The sequence below is a fragment of the Mycteria americana genome, chromosome Z (assembly GCF_035582795.1).
Source record: "Mycteria americana isolate JAX WOST 10 ecotype Jacksonville Zoo and Gardens chromosome Z, USCA_MyAme_1.0, whole genome shotgun sequence".
Classification (NCBI taxonomy): Eukaryota; Metazoa; Chordata; class Aves; order Ciconiiformes; family Ciconiidae; genus Mycteria; species Mycteria americana.
In genome coordinates this window covers 28860831-28877199 of record NC_134396.1, presented here as the reverse complement: position 1 = coordinate 28877199, position 16369 = coordinate 28860831, and the positions used below count along the sequence as shown (strand labels likewise).

Here is a 16369-nt window from a genome sequence, read left to right as displayed (position 1 = left end):
ATTGCAGTACCAATGGGAAATACAGTCTACCCTCTCTCATAACCGTTTTGCTCTAAAAAGGTCTGCCAAGGTGATGTATATCATAGTGGACTAAAGCTATTATTTATGACATTCATTCTATTTATTTTCATTTCAGTATCTCAGATTTCTCAGCGATTTAAAAAACCACAGTATAATAATATTATTAAGTTTGTCTGAAATCATTGTCACCTTGTTTCAAAAGGAGTCAGAAAATTAGAAATACTAGTTCTCTGTCTTGCCCTCAAACTGATCACTGGCAAAACTCAATCAGACAGCAGCAGCATGTTTTTCAGATGTTTTTGGTATACTGTGCATTCTTGGACTAGCTGAATCTCACACTGTTCAGTCTACTCTAGGAAATTAAGTATCCTGTGAATATTTTTGCTGTCTTCCTGCTTTTTTTTTCTCTCAGAGAAAGCTGATCCTTAGTCCTCTAGTGATCTTTGATATCTTTTCATCTGCATCATGCCAATCGGCACAGCTCAGGGCCAGGCTATTTATTCAAGGAGGCTTTAGTACCTCTCTGAGGTATGATGAGGCCACATATGGCCCCATCTCCAGTTCAAGACTTGGCCAGGCCTTTTCTCTAGTAACTTTGAGATTAAGTTCCTTCCGGTTTTAGTGAAAACGACATTAACTATTAGATTTTGGCACACAGGGCAAATCCATTACTCTTTTTCAGTTCAAAAGCTGCCATCCAGTGAATACTCATGCTCAGAGAGTTGCCATGTGAGTTACACTTTCACCTTGTGAAGGAAGTTTTCTGCTGCCAGTATTTATGTAATGCAGGTACTAGCTTGCTGTAAATGAGACTAACAATGAAAACAACAACCTCCACTAGAAAATGGAGAATGCTCTGTCATAAAGTCAGATGCATGATATGACTGTGACTTCTTCATTCAGAATGGTTGAGTTTTCTGAATTTCTGCATGGTAGTTCATTAAATTGTCAGGTAAAAGAAACATGAAGTGAGAACAAAAGAAAGGAAGGACAGGTGTAAATAAATAAAGAAAAGAAAAAGAAGAATGCTGTGGAAATTTTAGAAATTGCATCTCTCCCTTACCCTGAAGTTGCTGAAAGGACTTGGTCCATGAAGAAGGTGTAGATTTTAAATGTGAGCGGCATAGGAATGATGCGGGAAGGAAGAGGAGTGCTATGTTGAAATACAAATCAGCAGTGTTCCTATATTTGTCTCAGTCCAAAGCTGTTAAGTGAAAGAAATCCAGGTTTGCAAAATCAAAGATCATGTCTAACAAAACAAAACAAAACAAAACAAAACAAAACAAAACAAAACAAAACCACGTCACAGATCTTAGAGTCTCTCTAAAAGCTGGCAGAACTGCCATGTTGATTTTTACTTAAAAATGGAGATAGTAGAGAATAAATACTAAAAAAGAAAAGGAGAAATGTAATCCTATTATTATAGTTTACTGGTAAAATAATTGGGTTATTTTTGTATTGTTCCATAGGATATAAAAAATAATCACAATTTTAGCATACTGAACATACTTGTTTCCTTCTATTCAGTTTATTTAATTCTTTAAAATGCTTTAAAATGACATGAGAACATAATAGTTTTGGGTTTTTTTTTTTAGTTACGTAGAGATTTTTAGCAAAGTAATTATCTACAATTCACTGATAACAAAGGCTAGCTCTTCATGACTTTTAAAGTAAAACTATTTTAGATCTAGTCTGGCTTTTCCTGTCTTTTACTTACAAAATCATTTTAATCCATCTGTTATAACTTCCTTTTGACCCTGAAGGCTGAGGCATATTTTTCATCAGTCAGTTGCTTCCAGGAACCTTACCTGATTAACAGTCATTACTGGTAAACACTTTTTAAAGTCCCTCCTTCTGCCTATGCCATCCCTTTTTGCTTCCCTTCAGCAGCAATTCCCAAAGCGGCCAATACAGCACAGAGAAGATGCACTCTGTTGTCTTGTGGGTACTCTGACCCAGTATCTGGTTTTAAAGCCTGCCACACTGGTAGGAATGATGTGATGTAGTGTTTGCTTTGGGTTACTCTGAGATCACCCTTAATGCAAGTCAAGCTGAGGTAAAAGCAAATGAGAATATCCACGTATTAGGGCATCCAAGACAAATAATATTGTTTCAAAGGTTTATAAGACACAAGTGACAGAAAGGAAATAATGCCCAGCTGCCCCAAGATAAAATAAAAAGCCTTCCTTTTCCATTCTTGTATTCAGCTGATACTTACATAACCATATGGTCAAGAGTTTAGTCCTCATGCAAATTTGACATCCTCAGGTGTCGAGTAAGGTTTTTCCTGGGGGTAAACCACAGGCTCTAACTTACATATGTTCACACTCACACCTCCTTGGATTTCCCTGGGGGTCCATTCGGATTAAAATCTTTTTTGTCTTCTTCTCTGCCACCCCCAGGACATCTTAACACAGTCAGGCAGAGGTTAGACCTTTCTCCCGCTCCCCAACTGTATTGGCTCACAGCCCTGGGTTTGAATATGCCAATGTCCCTTGGACGCGGTCAGGTGAGATTATCCCTGATCAGACATTAAACAGTCAGCTAAGGACTGCCCCAGTGCCTGGTAAGCCCTAAAGAGACCGTGACCCATTCTGAAGCATAGTGCCCTTTTCTGCTGGGTTGGGCTATATTCACATCTCAAGGTGAAGCCCTTTCTCATTGTGAACGTTTTATTGTCTGAAAAACTTTTAATTTACTAATCACACTTTATACTCTCACAGAACTGGCATAATACCATCAGATAGTTATTTGCAACTCTGAAATACATATAAGGCCACTTTTATAGCTGTGATCTCCCTTGACTAGCTATAAAATGCCCAGAGACGTTTAAACTAAAGGTATTTCGAAAGTGTGAGATACTGTTATTTGGTGCCTGTCATTATTGAATTTACATTTCACAGGGGAGGCTTCATCCCATTTAGTACACCCAATACCATAGGATAAAATGCTAGGAGATGTCTTGAACAATGAGGTCTTACCTTCTTTTCTTAAGGAGAGAATCCAGTAAGGAAAAAACCAGACTTCCTATGTGCAAGATGGAGCACAGGCAATAAGAATGGTTTTTTTAATTAGCACTTGGAATTCCTCTTTCCAGAAATCGTAGAGGCTGCTTTTTGGAAAGGTAGTCAGTGAAACCCTTGATCTTGCCCCCGAAAGTGTGGTGATAGGAAGTTCGCTACATGGCATGGCTTCAGATAGGAGCAAAAGAGTGTCTGGTGCTCGCTGCTTGATTGCTAGATGAGCAGGATAAATTCTGTGGGACCGGAGGGTGCAAATCACCAACAGATTTGTGGGGCAGCAGTGGCGGACTTCTGCAATATGCATCCACAATTCTCCAGGATGTTTAGGTGACAGTACCTGCTTACTTGTCTCTTTTAACACCTATGCTGCTGCACATGAATTGCTGTGATGTGCTAACCACTTTATCATTTTATTACACTTTATTACATCATAAATTTTTATATCTTCTTAATGATCCTACAAGAAGCTTAATTGTTTATAGGAACATCTTAATTAACTAGAGTTCACTAGGTTAAGCAGAACACAAATTGAAAGAGCTCTAAATGAAACAAACCCTACCACTCCATTCCATATAACTTCGTAAGGTTAAAATGGGATTTGACTGCAAGAATAAAAAATTCATACTGCTTTCAGAAGTTACAAAGTAACAATAATACCATGGCTAACTTTACCTCAGCTTTCTGTTTTGCAAATGTGAAAGTCAATGGAAAAAACTTTTTTTTTTTTACCTACTATGAAGAATTTCAATTTGGGCTGTAGCATTATGAGGAAACTTACCCCAGATTAATTTAGCAGACAATAGTGTTACTTTATTATCCCATTTCCATCTGGATTTTAGAAATAGAAAAGGTAATACAAGAAATGTATAACATGAGTCTCAAAGACTTCTCTAATTATATTCTAATTGATTACAGTCAATTTTTCTGAAGTATATTTAACAGGAGCTTTGTGAAATGGTCACAGTACATGAATTGGGGTGGGAAAGATTGATATTTATGAATGGTAGAACTAGCTATATGAACCAGTCTTCCCAGCATCTGAACATCTTCAGCTGTCAGCGACTTCAGGACAGCAGGTATTCCTGGGAAAACTGGGGTGGTTTAGCACATGTGGGAGAGCATTTCATAGGCTTGAACCAGAGTTACACTCTAGACTGAAATACCACCATGGTCTTGGCTTGCCTTTGTGGAATGCCCCTACAACACAGTACTCTATCCAAACAGCATGATGTTAACAGGTGGGCAGTGCCTGTTGCGTTTTCATTACAGATTTCAAGGCTGCATAAAAGATGGAATAAGTTGCCTGGAGAAGTGGTGAAATTTCCCCCACTGTAAATATCAAAGACTCAGCTTGACAGGGCCAGAGATAACCTAATCTGAGGCCCTGCTTTCAATAGAAGGCTGCACCAGACAATCTGCAGAAATCCCTTCCAACCTAGACTTTCTGTGAATCTGTGAATCACAGTTAATGGAATTTGAGGTGCATTTGGATTAAGACGGAAATCATCCAAATCCAGACCACAGTCCAGGACTCCCAAATGTGCTTCTGTCTCACTGTATACAGTATGTCAACCAGATGGTATTAGGACCATTAAGATACATATTAACTCCTATCTCACCATTATTAAGGGAGAGAATATTTTTAAGAAGGTGTTAATGGCTGATAGGAAGGAGGCATTTGGCTTTGGAGACAAGAGATAGGAAAGATCGAAGATGAATGACTAGCCAAGGTAATAGAAAAAGATATATTAATTTAGTGGCTTCCATTATAAATTGTAGGTTTCAACAATGACACTGTCAATCCATGTGTCAAGGAGCAGCAAAAGTGGAGCTGCCCAACAAAGAGATCTAAGCTAGCAGCCAAGGGCAACTCCAGCACTCGCCATGCCTGCACCATGGGCAGAGTTCCTCGAGGTCCGATCATGGTAGACAGAACTAAGTGGTGGTAACTGGGTCCATTGACAACCTCAGGCATGGCAAGGGAATGAGTCAGGTCAAGGATTCATCCAGGGGCTCCAGTCAGGAACAAAAGAAGGTGGGGCCAGAGACAGGGCTGAAGACCAGTCTGTAACATGGGTCTGAGGGTCATCTAGAAGACATGACTACAGGCAGGCACACCTACACTGTACCTTAGGTAGGGAATGAAGGTCCTGGCCTGAGCTTTAGTGGGGGTCCTGGACCCAGGGACTGAGAATGCAGGATGGACATCTCTGGAGAGGCTGGTCAGCGCAATGAAGGCCAGCTGATGCACTCGGGGCCGTGACACCATGGACTGATCAATAGTTGCTGTCTCTAGCAGAGGTAACAGATGATACCAACACACACAAAAGCAGCTGTGTGTTGGGACGCTCACATGATTAATCTATATGTGTTTCTCCATCAGGGTAATCATCAGCGCTGAAGTCCTCCTTCACACAGGCACAAATGCACACACTGACAGAGAGGACTGCAAGGTCCAAATCCCACAGAAGAGAATAGGCTCTGTCTCATATTCCCTACCATGGTCCCCATGGTCAGGTGTCTTCATTCATGCAGTATGCCCACGCAGGAAGTGTCTAGTAGCCCAGATGTTTTCCTGAGAACTTGGAATGAAGGTCCTTTACACCTTGTTCCTTTTAACACATTAGTTATCAAAAGGATGAGGGAGAAAAAGCCTACCACTTTATTGATTTAAGGGGTCAATTCTGAATTAAAAACATGCTCATGAAGTACCACTATACAGAGTTAGGTCTAACCTTCGTTTTTAGGAGAAAGCATTTGGGGTTTTTTGGTTCTTTTTTTTTCTCTGTGATCATGTTTTCCACTATCGAAGAAAAAGTTTTTTGTATAGAAAGAAAACATAAAAGAAAACACCTGTTTGGCTTGCAGGAATTGGCCAGGGAGGCTGTTTTCCTGACAGGCCAAAAGCAACCAGCACAGGGCCCCTTTAAAAAAAAAGTCATGATTTTTTTTTTTTCCCTATTTCATGTGAGCATTGGCAGAAACTCTGACAAGCAGTTCTTCATATTTTATTATGTTCTTGTCTGGCAGAATCTCTGTCAGGCAAAAACCTTGTCAGCGGAAAACCTGTCGTAGGATCAGAGGAGACAAAAACAGGTGTCACAGAGGCAGTCAAAACTGAAGGAAAAAAAAGATTAGGCTAAAGAGAGAAAGGCAGACAATTACATTAATGCCATTGCTTTTATCTTATAGATGTGTGTTATTATCTCGGGGTGCTGAGTGCGCAATTGCCTCAAAGAAAAGTAGACAGGAGACAAGGGGAAACTTGATAGTTATTAACTGAAGAGGCAGTGTGTCAAAGCTGGATGGGGTTCAAAGTTTTGCAAAGGGATAAAAAAAATTGCAGACAGCAAGCAACGTCTGTGAACAAACTGTGGTTCTGCTTTCGGCTACATAAACCAAGTAGCAATCTAAATGTTTCAACTTGGAATCAGATCATAGACAGAAAAATTAATGAAAGTTTTCATTCAGACTTTTTTTAATAACATTTATTTTGTGTACATGCAACTGAAGTGCTGGGGGTTTTTTTTGATCTGTTATAAAAATGTTGTTAGAGCATGAGGCATGGTGAGGCATGAAGACATTTATCAGTTTAGTTGCTGTGTTGTTTGGGTTTGAAACACCTATTATCAACACACATTTAATTTTAAAATGCTATTAAGAATCCTTTTACTAAGTGTGAACATCTGTACATGCAAGCTGTAAATTAGAAGATCACATATGTGTCCCTCTGTCAGAGACTAAATGCATTTGGCAAATGGTTTCCATTATTAGCTTTTAAATACAGTAAACAGCAGAAGGAAAATTTGGGTTTGCCTGTGAATCAGAATATGCTTTACGTACTCTCCTTCCATGATCTTTTGAAATCCACAGTGTCTTAGTGAACATTTCTCTTCTATCTGGATTAAATAGTGAAAGCAATGAAGACAGAAGTGAAATGGAGACCACCAAAGGATGCCATGTTGTAGCTGTTTATACCCAGACTGATTCAGGATGTTCACCCACCCATATAAATGTTAATGTCCCATGCTCTCTGCACTTGTGCCAGGGGTGAATGGGATAATTTCCTACACCATGAAAATATATGCGCCATTCAGTAGACACTGGCAAGTTTTCTTGTCCTTAGTCACCTTCTAAGTATGATATGTTTGAGGAGCAATTTTTTCCACCTACAAAATGCACCACATTACACCATGTTACAGGTGGTATTAAATCTGCATCCTGAGGGAAGCTAGCTTAGACCACCTCTTATGACTGCAGTTTGCCTGTTCCTCCAGCATTTTAGTCATAAGCTACCTTCTGTTCTTGAAAAGATTTGTTACTTCTTTTTCTGTCGTTGATGGAAAAGAAGAAAATCTTGAACTCTGAAAATGTGAAGCTGTTCATGTTCACCACTAGAATCAACAGCAAACTACAGTGCTCCACATTGCCATTAATAATACTGTATCTATTTTACCATACTCGACACGCTGTTGTTGCAATGGTATTATGGAATCTTTTTATGTTGGTATTGTATATTTAATCTGTCTGCCAATTTCAGTTTCTCTTGCTGCAGAAAGTGGCCCAGTTATTTAGATTAAAAAAATGTCTGGAAAGCTCTCTGTTATTGTCTGGACGCAGACTACATAAAATTTCTTTTTCATTTTCCTGTTGACCCTTGAACAAATCTAGTAATCTGGAAAGATGTTTATGTTTATAAAATACTGTATTGTCATGTGTATGTGTGTATGCACTCCAACTATATCCCTCTTTGGTAAGTTAGAGAACTGGCTAGAGAGCATGGAAGAAAATCTAGAGCGGGACTATTGCAGAGCCCAAATTGAAAACTGAAATGGAATGAGATCCATACTGGCCTGTACGTTGCAACCTACTGACTCTTCTCTGCGGTGTTCTAAGATACACAGCCGGCAAATCAGCTGAGAGAAAGGGTTTCACTAGACTTTTTCATCCCTCTCTCGGATACCTAAATATTTATCTAGGATCAGGAAATTAGCAAGAGGTATGTGTGTTTACAACTCTAGTTACATTGAAACCAGGATATTTAAAATTCTTTTGTATTCAGTAAAGGCAAAATGTCATGCTTTTATTGTAGCTATTCAAAAAACAATATGAGACCTCTAAAGAACAAAATTTATCACTGCATACTTGTATTTCTTTTGCTTAACAAAGATGGAATCCACTCAGAAGCATAGCTTTTAATTTGATCAACCTTGTCCACTGCATGTTGGGAAGGAAGGAGTCTAACGTCAATGAGTAAATTTGCATAGCTGAGCCTATGAACTGGCCACAGTATAGATGAAATGAAAGATTTTGTCTTTATTTTCTGTCTTTTGATAAATTGAACAAGTATTTGAGCCTTATTTTAATGTATCTTTTGTACTTAATTTCCTTTGAATTACAGTCTCAAAACTATAATATAGTTGTAAACCAGTAAAATATAAATGGTGAAGTAGATTTCCCCTCCCTATTTTACTACATTTGAAAAACAAAACAAAACAAAACAAAAACACACATGGACCACAAAAGTTTGTTCATTGATTTGTTACAAATAAGTCCAAAGTTTTTTGCTGGAATTTTGCATAATAAGAATACTGCAGGCTGTAACGTGAAGATCGATGTTGTATCTATTTCAAAGTTCTCTTTACAATTCAGATTATACTGAGTGGAATCTCTGTAAAATTGGGGGGATTTTGTTTACTATTCAAGAAGGTAAAGAGTGGATAAGCCAACATGGGGAGGTTCAGGCTTGACATGAGGAAGCATTTCTTTACCGAGAGGGTGGTCAAACACTGGAACAGGCTTCCTAGAGAGGTGGTTGATGCCCCAAGCCTGTCAATGTTTAAGAGGCATTTGGAAAATGCTCTTAATAACATGCTTCAACTTTCAGTCAGCCCTGAAGTGGCCAGGCAGTTGGACTAGATGATCGCTGTGGGTCCCTTCCAACTGAAATATTCTGAAATATCTAAATGATTATGGTGCATACTTGATACTTCAGAGTTAGGTAAGAAAAACAGCACTGAAAGGTTCCTAATTCCTATACTAATTATCCAATTAGTGATTTTTGAGTGTTGAAACTTCTGTAATGTTTTCTACTTCTTTATCATCCTTTTTTGCCCCCCTTTTTTAATAGTTTTCTAAAATTTTCTAAAAGTTTTCTTAAAAAGTTTTCTAAAAATTTCTGAAACAAGTACTTGAAATTTAGAATTCACCACGGAAATATTACTCAGCTGTATGTTGTTACAGTAAAACACATGGGCCTTTTTAGACCTTTCCACAAAAATTTTGATTACTCAGCAAGTATGTGATTTTAAGATTCGTTAGATCTCATCTTCCTCTATCAGTGAACAGATTTCCACTCACACTGAGGTAGAGAATGTCAGACTATTGGGGCAGTGCTGAGGATTGAACTGGGCTGTTAAAAGGTAGCCTTCTCAGTTTAAGCACCTACCTGAACCCATCGTAGTCGTGTTTTCAGAAAAGATTGTGCAGGTTATGACCAAAAAGTCACAAACATGTTAAGACTTTTCTGGGTGAACTTCTGAGCCCACTGAAAGTATAAGAAGTATGAGTAATACCTCATGCTGCACCAGGAAGGGACTTTTAATGTGTGGTTTATGATGTTCAGTCACTGATATCTTCTTAATAAGGACACATCTGTTTATGTCATTTTTCAGGTATGATAAAGCTCATTCTTTTATATAGCATGTTTCATCTTGAAGTCTCCTAAGCACTTATGAAATCATACACTGCTGCAGATACTGTTGAATGTATTCACCTGTGAAACACTGCATTGTTCATTAGCATATAGAAATTGGACCAATAGTTTAGAACAGAAAACGGTGAGGAATGCATTATCCACATGAAATCAGATGGGCAATTCAGGACAGCAGAATACATTTTCTACTCTGAGATCTGGCAAGAAGTCTGAAGTTAATACTCTTGTCCTTACAGGAAAACCAACAATGAGACTTAGGTCCTTCTCTTATCTCTTACTTGAAAAAGTATGTGTCTAACAACATAAATAGCCTCTTGAATCCACCGAGAACACCAGCATTAGTTCACTAATGACACCAGAGGAGAAATCAGTTAGAAGTACTACAGAAAGCAAATTCTCTCTGTCAACTATTTCCTTAGTAATCTCTTTTAAAGAAACAACATAATTTTTATAAATTACAAATTATAGTGAAAAGTTTCATTCTCCTGCCAAGTGCAAGGGGTTTCAATAGTCAATGATGCAAAAGAATTTCAGATGCTTACCATACTATTATACTATATATGGGTGCAAATGCATTTCCTTTCTCTTCATATACAACTTTTCGCCTTTTTTTTTTTGTCTGTAGCATGAGGTCTGTCTTTAGTTTGCAAATGTTCTTACACACCCATGCAAAAATATATGCTTTGTTGTGTTATAAATTACACATTTCAGTGCATATCCTGACTTGCACTTCAAAAGGATAAAATTCACTGCTTATTTCTTTATTACATAATCAGCAGAATAAGGCCACAAATCAAAATTGGAGATAATTTCACTGTCACTTGGAATGTTAATCCAACAGTGGACTAACTCTTATTCATGTGTGTGTGTGTTTTGAGAAGTGGATGTCTATAGATAATATTGCTTGAAAACAAATGTTGCAGGTAAATGGAATAGTACAGGGTATCTTGTGAAAATTTCTGTCCGCTGGTCAAAGAGCGTGCTTCGTAATTTAACCTTTCTTATTTCTTTTTTCACGTCTATTCCATCTCGGGCTTTCCAAAGCTATTATCCTCAGAGTGGTCACATTACCTGAAGTGGGTAAATGTCCACAGAGTTTTGTAATCTCATTCTAGCTATTAGTTTTATAATCCACACAATACTCTTCAGATAAAGATGTCTTACAGTCACTCTGACTTGGGCCAAAGTAGAATCGTGACCTTAAAATCTTCAGCAAGCCAAGTCTTCTTTAGCTGGAAGAACTTGCTTTTCCTTACTGCAGGCATAGGGCTTACTGTTAAGTAAAGAGAAACAAAAACAAATATTAAGATATATTAGAAATACAGTGTGATGCAGTGATTAAAAAGCATTGAGTATTCAGAAAATACTCATTCAGGTCTTGACTTCTGAATTTGTGTAAACTTGGAGAAGCCAGTTAACCTTTTTGGACCTTATTCTCATTCTGTAAGACTGAAGGTAGAAAGCTCAAGGTGATCCAGATTTGCTTAATTATTTTGATAGTCTGGTAGAAGATGTTACGTCTATTAACACTAATATTATTTACAGCATTCTGTGAGTAATAGTAGTATTTTTAAAAAAATATTAATATTTTACTTTATTTTACTCCTTCCAAATGGTTGCTCTCCTCCCCAGGTACACATATATACATATCAGCACACATACAGCACAGCCTGCACAGTAACAAAATCAATTTTCTAGGCTTTTCTAGCTGAGTACTTTGATGACACATGTGTTACAGTAGTAGCAAAAATAACCATGTTACAAAAATATCATACCTAAAAGGGGCAAAAAAAATTGTGCAAAAATATTTGACCTGTTTAAGCTTCCATCAAATCCTATTCATTAGACCTTGTAAATAAATCAGTCCCAAATCATGAAGCCTATATAGCTGAAGTACTTTGGAAGAAGAGCTTTTGGAAGAAAAATCCCACCCTTCGCATTCTGCAGTATAAATGTCCTGTGGAGAGACATAGGACTGCAGTCCCTAGGCTTGCCAATTCCTTATCTTTTTTGAATGTTAAATTAATATTTAAAGCTATTTATTCAAAGTTGACTTAACCACTAGAATAGGAAAGATCAGACAAATCAGTTGCAAGAAATGAAGTATGAGGAAACCAGAACTCTTTGACAAAGTATTCCTTGGAGTAAATGTGTTGAATGAAGCCAGCGAGTAAATGATAAGAGCCTTTACGCTCTGGATGTAAGAAAGCAATTTATCAAGAGTACATGAACTCTCCAGTGACCATAAGCCAAGAAGAAACCAAAGTACAGGAGAAGAAGTCCCTATAAAATTATTTTAAATGCTCAGAAAGTTTTGTTTAAAAAAAGCAATGAGAAGCTTAGGTGCTGCAACATAGTCCATAAAATGGAAAGAAAAATAAATTTAAACATTGATACCCAGTAAAGTGCATGATGTCATATGCAATTCCATCATATTTAACTTCACAAGGGGTTAAGAATTACTTTCATCCTGCAAACCTCCCCTCCCCTCATCTCTAAATTATTCACATAAGAGTGAATAACATGAAACTCACACAGAACGGTAAAACAAAGTAACCAGCTCAAGTAGCGGTGAATTCATGATAGAATTTGTGGTAAATCAGGGGACTAATATTTAACATGTTTAAAAGGCTGGGGTTTAGGGTGTATCCGTTTTCTTTTTTTCCCCTAGAGGTTAAGTCTCAAACCTTTAACAGTCCCAATCAGTTCTGCATAGTTTCAGTCTTGGTCATCAGTTAATCAGAAATTTTCTGTAATTTCTTTTCAGCTTATGAGTATTGTAGCCTCTGGGGCTCAGCTGAGCATCCTTCTGCTATAGGAATTAAAGTTAATTGTGACCTTCAGAAACTAGGCCTGTTTCAGACTGCATATATGAAAAAGAATCCCTCAGTGATGAGTGGTGTCCCTCAGGGGTCTGTATGGGGACCAGTACTGTTTAATGTCTTCATCAACGGCACAGACAGTGGGATTGAGTGCACACTCAGCAAATTTGCAGATGACACTAAGCTGAGTGGTGCGGTTGATATGCCTGAGGGATGGCATGCCTTTCAGAGGGACCTGGAAAAGCTCAAGAAGTCCACCCGAGTGAACCTCATGAGGTTCAACAAGGCCAAGTGCAAGGTCCTGCACCTGGGTCGGGGCAACCCCCAGTATCAATACTGGCTGGGGGTTTGAGAGCAGCCCTGAGGAGAAGGACTTGGGGGTACTGGTGGATGAAAAGCTGGACATGAGCCAGCAATGTGTGCTCACAGCCCTGAAAGCCAACCACATCCTGGGCTGCATCAAAAGAAGCGTGGCCAGTAGGTCAAGGGAGGTGACTCTGCCCCTCTGCTCTGGTGAGACCCCACCTGAGTACTGCACCCAGCTCTGGGGTCCTCAGTACAAGATAGACATGGATCTGTTAGAGCAGTTCCAGAGGGGGGCCACAAAAATGGAGGGCTGGAGCACCTCTCCTATGAGGACAGGCTGAGAGAGTTGGGGTTATTCAGCCTGGAGAAGAGAAGGCTCTGGGGAGACCTTATTGCAGCCTTTCAGTACTTGAAAGGGGCTTATAAGAAAGATAGGGACAGACTTTTTAATAGGGCCTGTAGTGATAGGACAAGGGGTAATGGTTTTAAACTAAAAGAGGGTAGATTCAGACTAGATATAAGGAAGAAACTTTTTACTATGAGGATAGTGAAACACTGGAACAGGTTGCCCAGAGAGGCTGTAGATGCCCCATCCCTGGAAACATTCAAGGTCAGGTTGGACTGGCCTCTGAGCACCCTGATTTAGTTGAAGGTGTGCCTGCTCATTGCAGGGGGTTTGGACTAGATGACCTTTAAACGTCCCTTCCAACCCAAACCATTCTGTGATTCTATGATTCTATGAATCATCCAGGTGATACTTCTCTGGAAAATAAGTGCATCTGCCAAATTTGATGTGTTTAGATAATTTTTTGGTATTATCTTCTTGTCTTTCCTTTAGCTCTTCTCTTATACTTAACCCCTTTTCTTTCAGCCTTGGACAAGCTTAGTACTCAGCACCTCTACCACCCAACCCAAGTGGAGATTGTGCAGTCCAACGTTGTGTTTGACATCAGCAGCCTGATGCTCTATGGTACTCAGGCTGTGCCTGTGAGACTGAAGATACTACTTGACCGACTCTTCAGTGTCCTGAAGCAAGAGGAGGTGTTGCATATTCTACATGGCTTAGGCTGGACACTTCGAGACTATGTTCGAGGCTACATCCTTCAGGTAGGAAATAAAGCAAAACATGTGTCCAAACCCAGTTAACTGAAATTTTTTTTGTACAGACATAGTGACCATGCACCCGAAGAGGTAGAAGGATATGAAGTAAATTTAGTGTGGCATGTTGAAGACTAATGATGATGTTGGCAAAATAAAATATTCAATTTTTCCTAAGCTAAAAAAATGCAGGTTCCTTCATACTGTAGTATTTATTTGTACTTGCTTACAGTTATTGTAGGAAATACCTTAAATACTGCAAATACTGAGGTTAGCTAGCTGCAAGCCTGATTTGGTCATCAAAGGCAACTGGCAAGTTTTCAAGGGCTACTGTTTGACTTAAGAAACTAAAATCCAATTCAGCAGCTCCTACATCTTTTCTTTCCTTCTTTAGCAAGATATCTCATAAGGGGTAGATGAAATGGGGGTTGTGATCATGGTTGTGTTGGGAAGTATCCTTACAGTGTAATGTATAAACAGGAAAATCCTGTTTATAAGGCCATTTTAAAAAGGTAGCCTTAAATAAAGTGTTACATGCAGATTGGTTAAGGTAAGCAAATAAAACATAAAATAAGTAAACAAAAAAATGGACAGGCTTGCTTTGTGCATGTGGTCATGAATACATATAGTTGCTTATCTGAAGGATTTCATCATCTGTTGGGTTCCAAAGTGAATTATTACATTTTATAAGACTATTTCTGATTGAGAATCTAATGCTACATGCTTCTGAGTTCCCTTGCTACTGACTTTGTAGGAACTCTACATCATTGAGAAGTCATCCAGTTATTGAAGTGGACACACGTGAAAAACTTTGAAAATTCTAGTTTCTGATTTATTTCTTTACTTTCTTAGGCAATGATACAATGCTTGGCACTATACAGAAAATATGGGAATCTTCATTCCTGTTCTGGGGAATTCTGACTGTGTTTTTTAAATCCATTTCAATTTTCTGTCCTTTATGTGAAAGAAGTAAATTAGCCTTAAGTAATTCTACGGAAACTTTCATATTCTGTGTTTTAAAATATTTTCTTAAATGCTCAGTCCACAGATTTTTGCAGAAAAGTGTTCTGAAATGTAGAACAGTCCTAGAGAAAGAGTAATAAAAGGCAATTACTTTAGTAATGAGATCCTGTTATTCTTATTAGGATATATATAGAATGGAGCTCTTTAATTGTTTTTTGATTTTCTCAGGCATCTATTTTGTAAAAGTTAAATGTTACACATGTTCAAATACAGTAGAATCCATTTTTTCCATTACCAGTCTAAAACTTACATGTAAGTATATATCCATGATATTTATACAGTAGATCTCTACAGAAGTTTGTATGATATATATGTATGGATATGTATCTATAGATATTAGATATGATATCTAATTTAGATAGATATATGCTAGATATCTATAGAGGTACGTACTGTAATGGCATTATGTGCATATTGCATCATATTTTAGATTTCGGGATTCTGAATGCTACTGATCAACAGGGCTGAAGAAGTATGATTTGCAAAGGAGTACATGTAAAAAATGCATCCTTTCTAAGATGTAACATTAGAAAATTGCTGTTTACTAAATGCGATGAATAGTTAGGCATAATATATTACAAGCGTCGAATGTAATTCAGTGTCCCTTACAGACAAGAAGACTGACTGAAATCAGTAGTTTTCTTGTTTTAAAGGTCGTAGAATCAGGCTCATATTGATTTTGTTTTAATTATCTGTTCGAATGATCTTAATATATGCAAGAACGGCTTGAATATAATTACATAGAGGTTTATACAGAGTGAGATTGTGACCTATGCATCTGTGTGGTGTAAAGGCCTATAATACACCATTAGGTCAGAGTTCAGTTTATCTGGCCAAAACTCAATCACATTGTAGCCCTCAAGGCATGAATTTCACCATTACTACATTCACCAACAGTATATTGAATATTATGTCAGTTAAAGGAGAACAATTATCAATGAAAGTTAAGGGCAGCTGTTACAGTCTTGCCACATACTGACTTGGTTAGTGCTCGGCTGTGGATTGTGTTAGTGGGTGAATGAAGACCTATGATAGGTTTAGTCAAGCCTGCCTGTTAGTTTAGCTCTCTGATTTCAAAGAATCACAGACTGGTTGAGGTTGGAAGGGAGGTCATCTTGTCCAACCCCCCTGCTCAAGCAGGGCCACCTAGAGCTGGTTGCCCAGGACCATGTCCAGCTGGCTTTTGAATAGCTCAAGGATGGAGACTCCACAACCTCTCTGGGCAAAAAATGCATTTTGTTTCCATTAAAGCTAGGAAGCTCAGTATACGGCAGAAAGTCAAACTGCTTAGTAAAACACATATGAAGAGAAATCTTAGGAAAATTAATCAAATCTATGATAATAAAAAAGTCTTGTTCAAA

General features: G+C 38.2%; 1 protein-coding gene across 10 annotated transcripts in view; it reads left to right on the top strand.

Moving 5' to 3' along the window:
• The window catches only part of BNC2 (basonuclin zinc finger protein 2), a 353515-nt gene that overhangs the window by 215794 nt on the left and 121352 nt on the right, over positions 1-16369 (top strand). For all 10 annotated transcript variants that reach the window (XM_075526344.1, XM_075526342.1, XM_075526343.1 and 7 more), the window contains one exon: positions 13759-13994. In XM_075526344.1, the coding sequence (XP_075382459.1) occupies positions 13759-13994 (236 nt within the window). The remainder of the gene's footprint in view (positions 1-13758; positions 13995-16369) is intronic.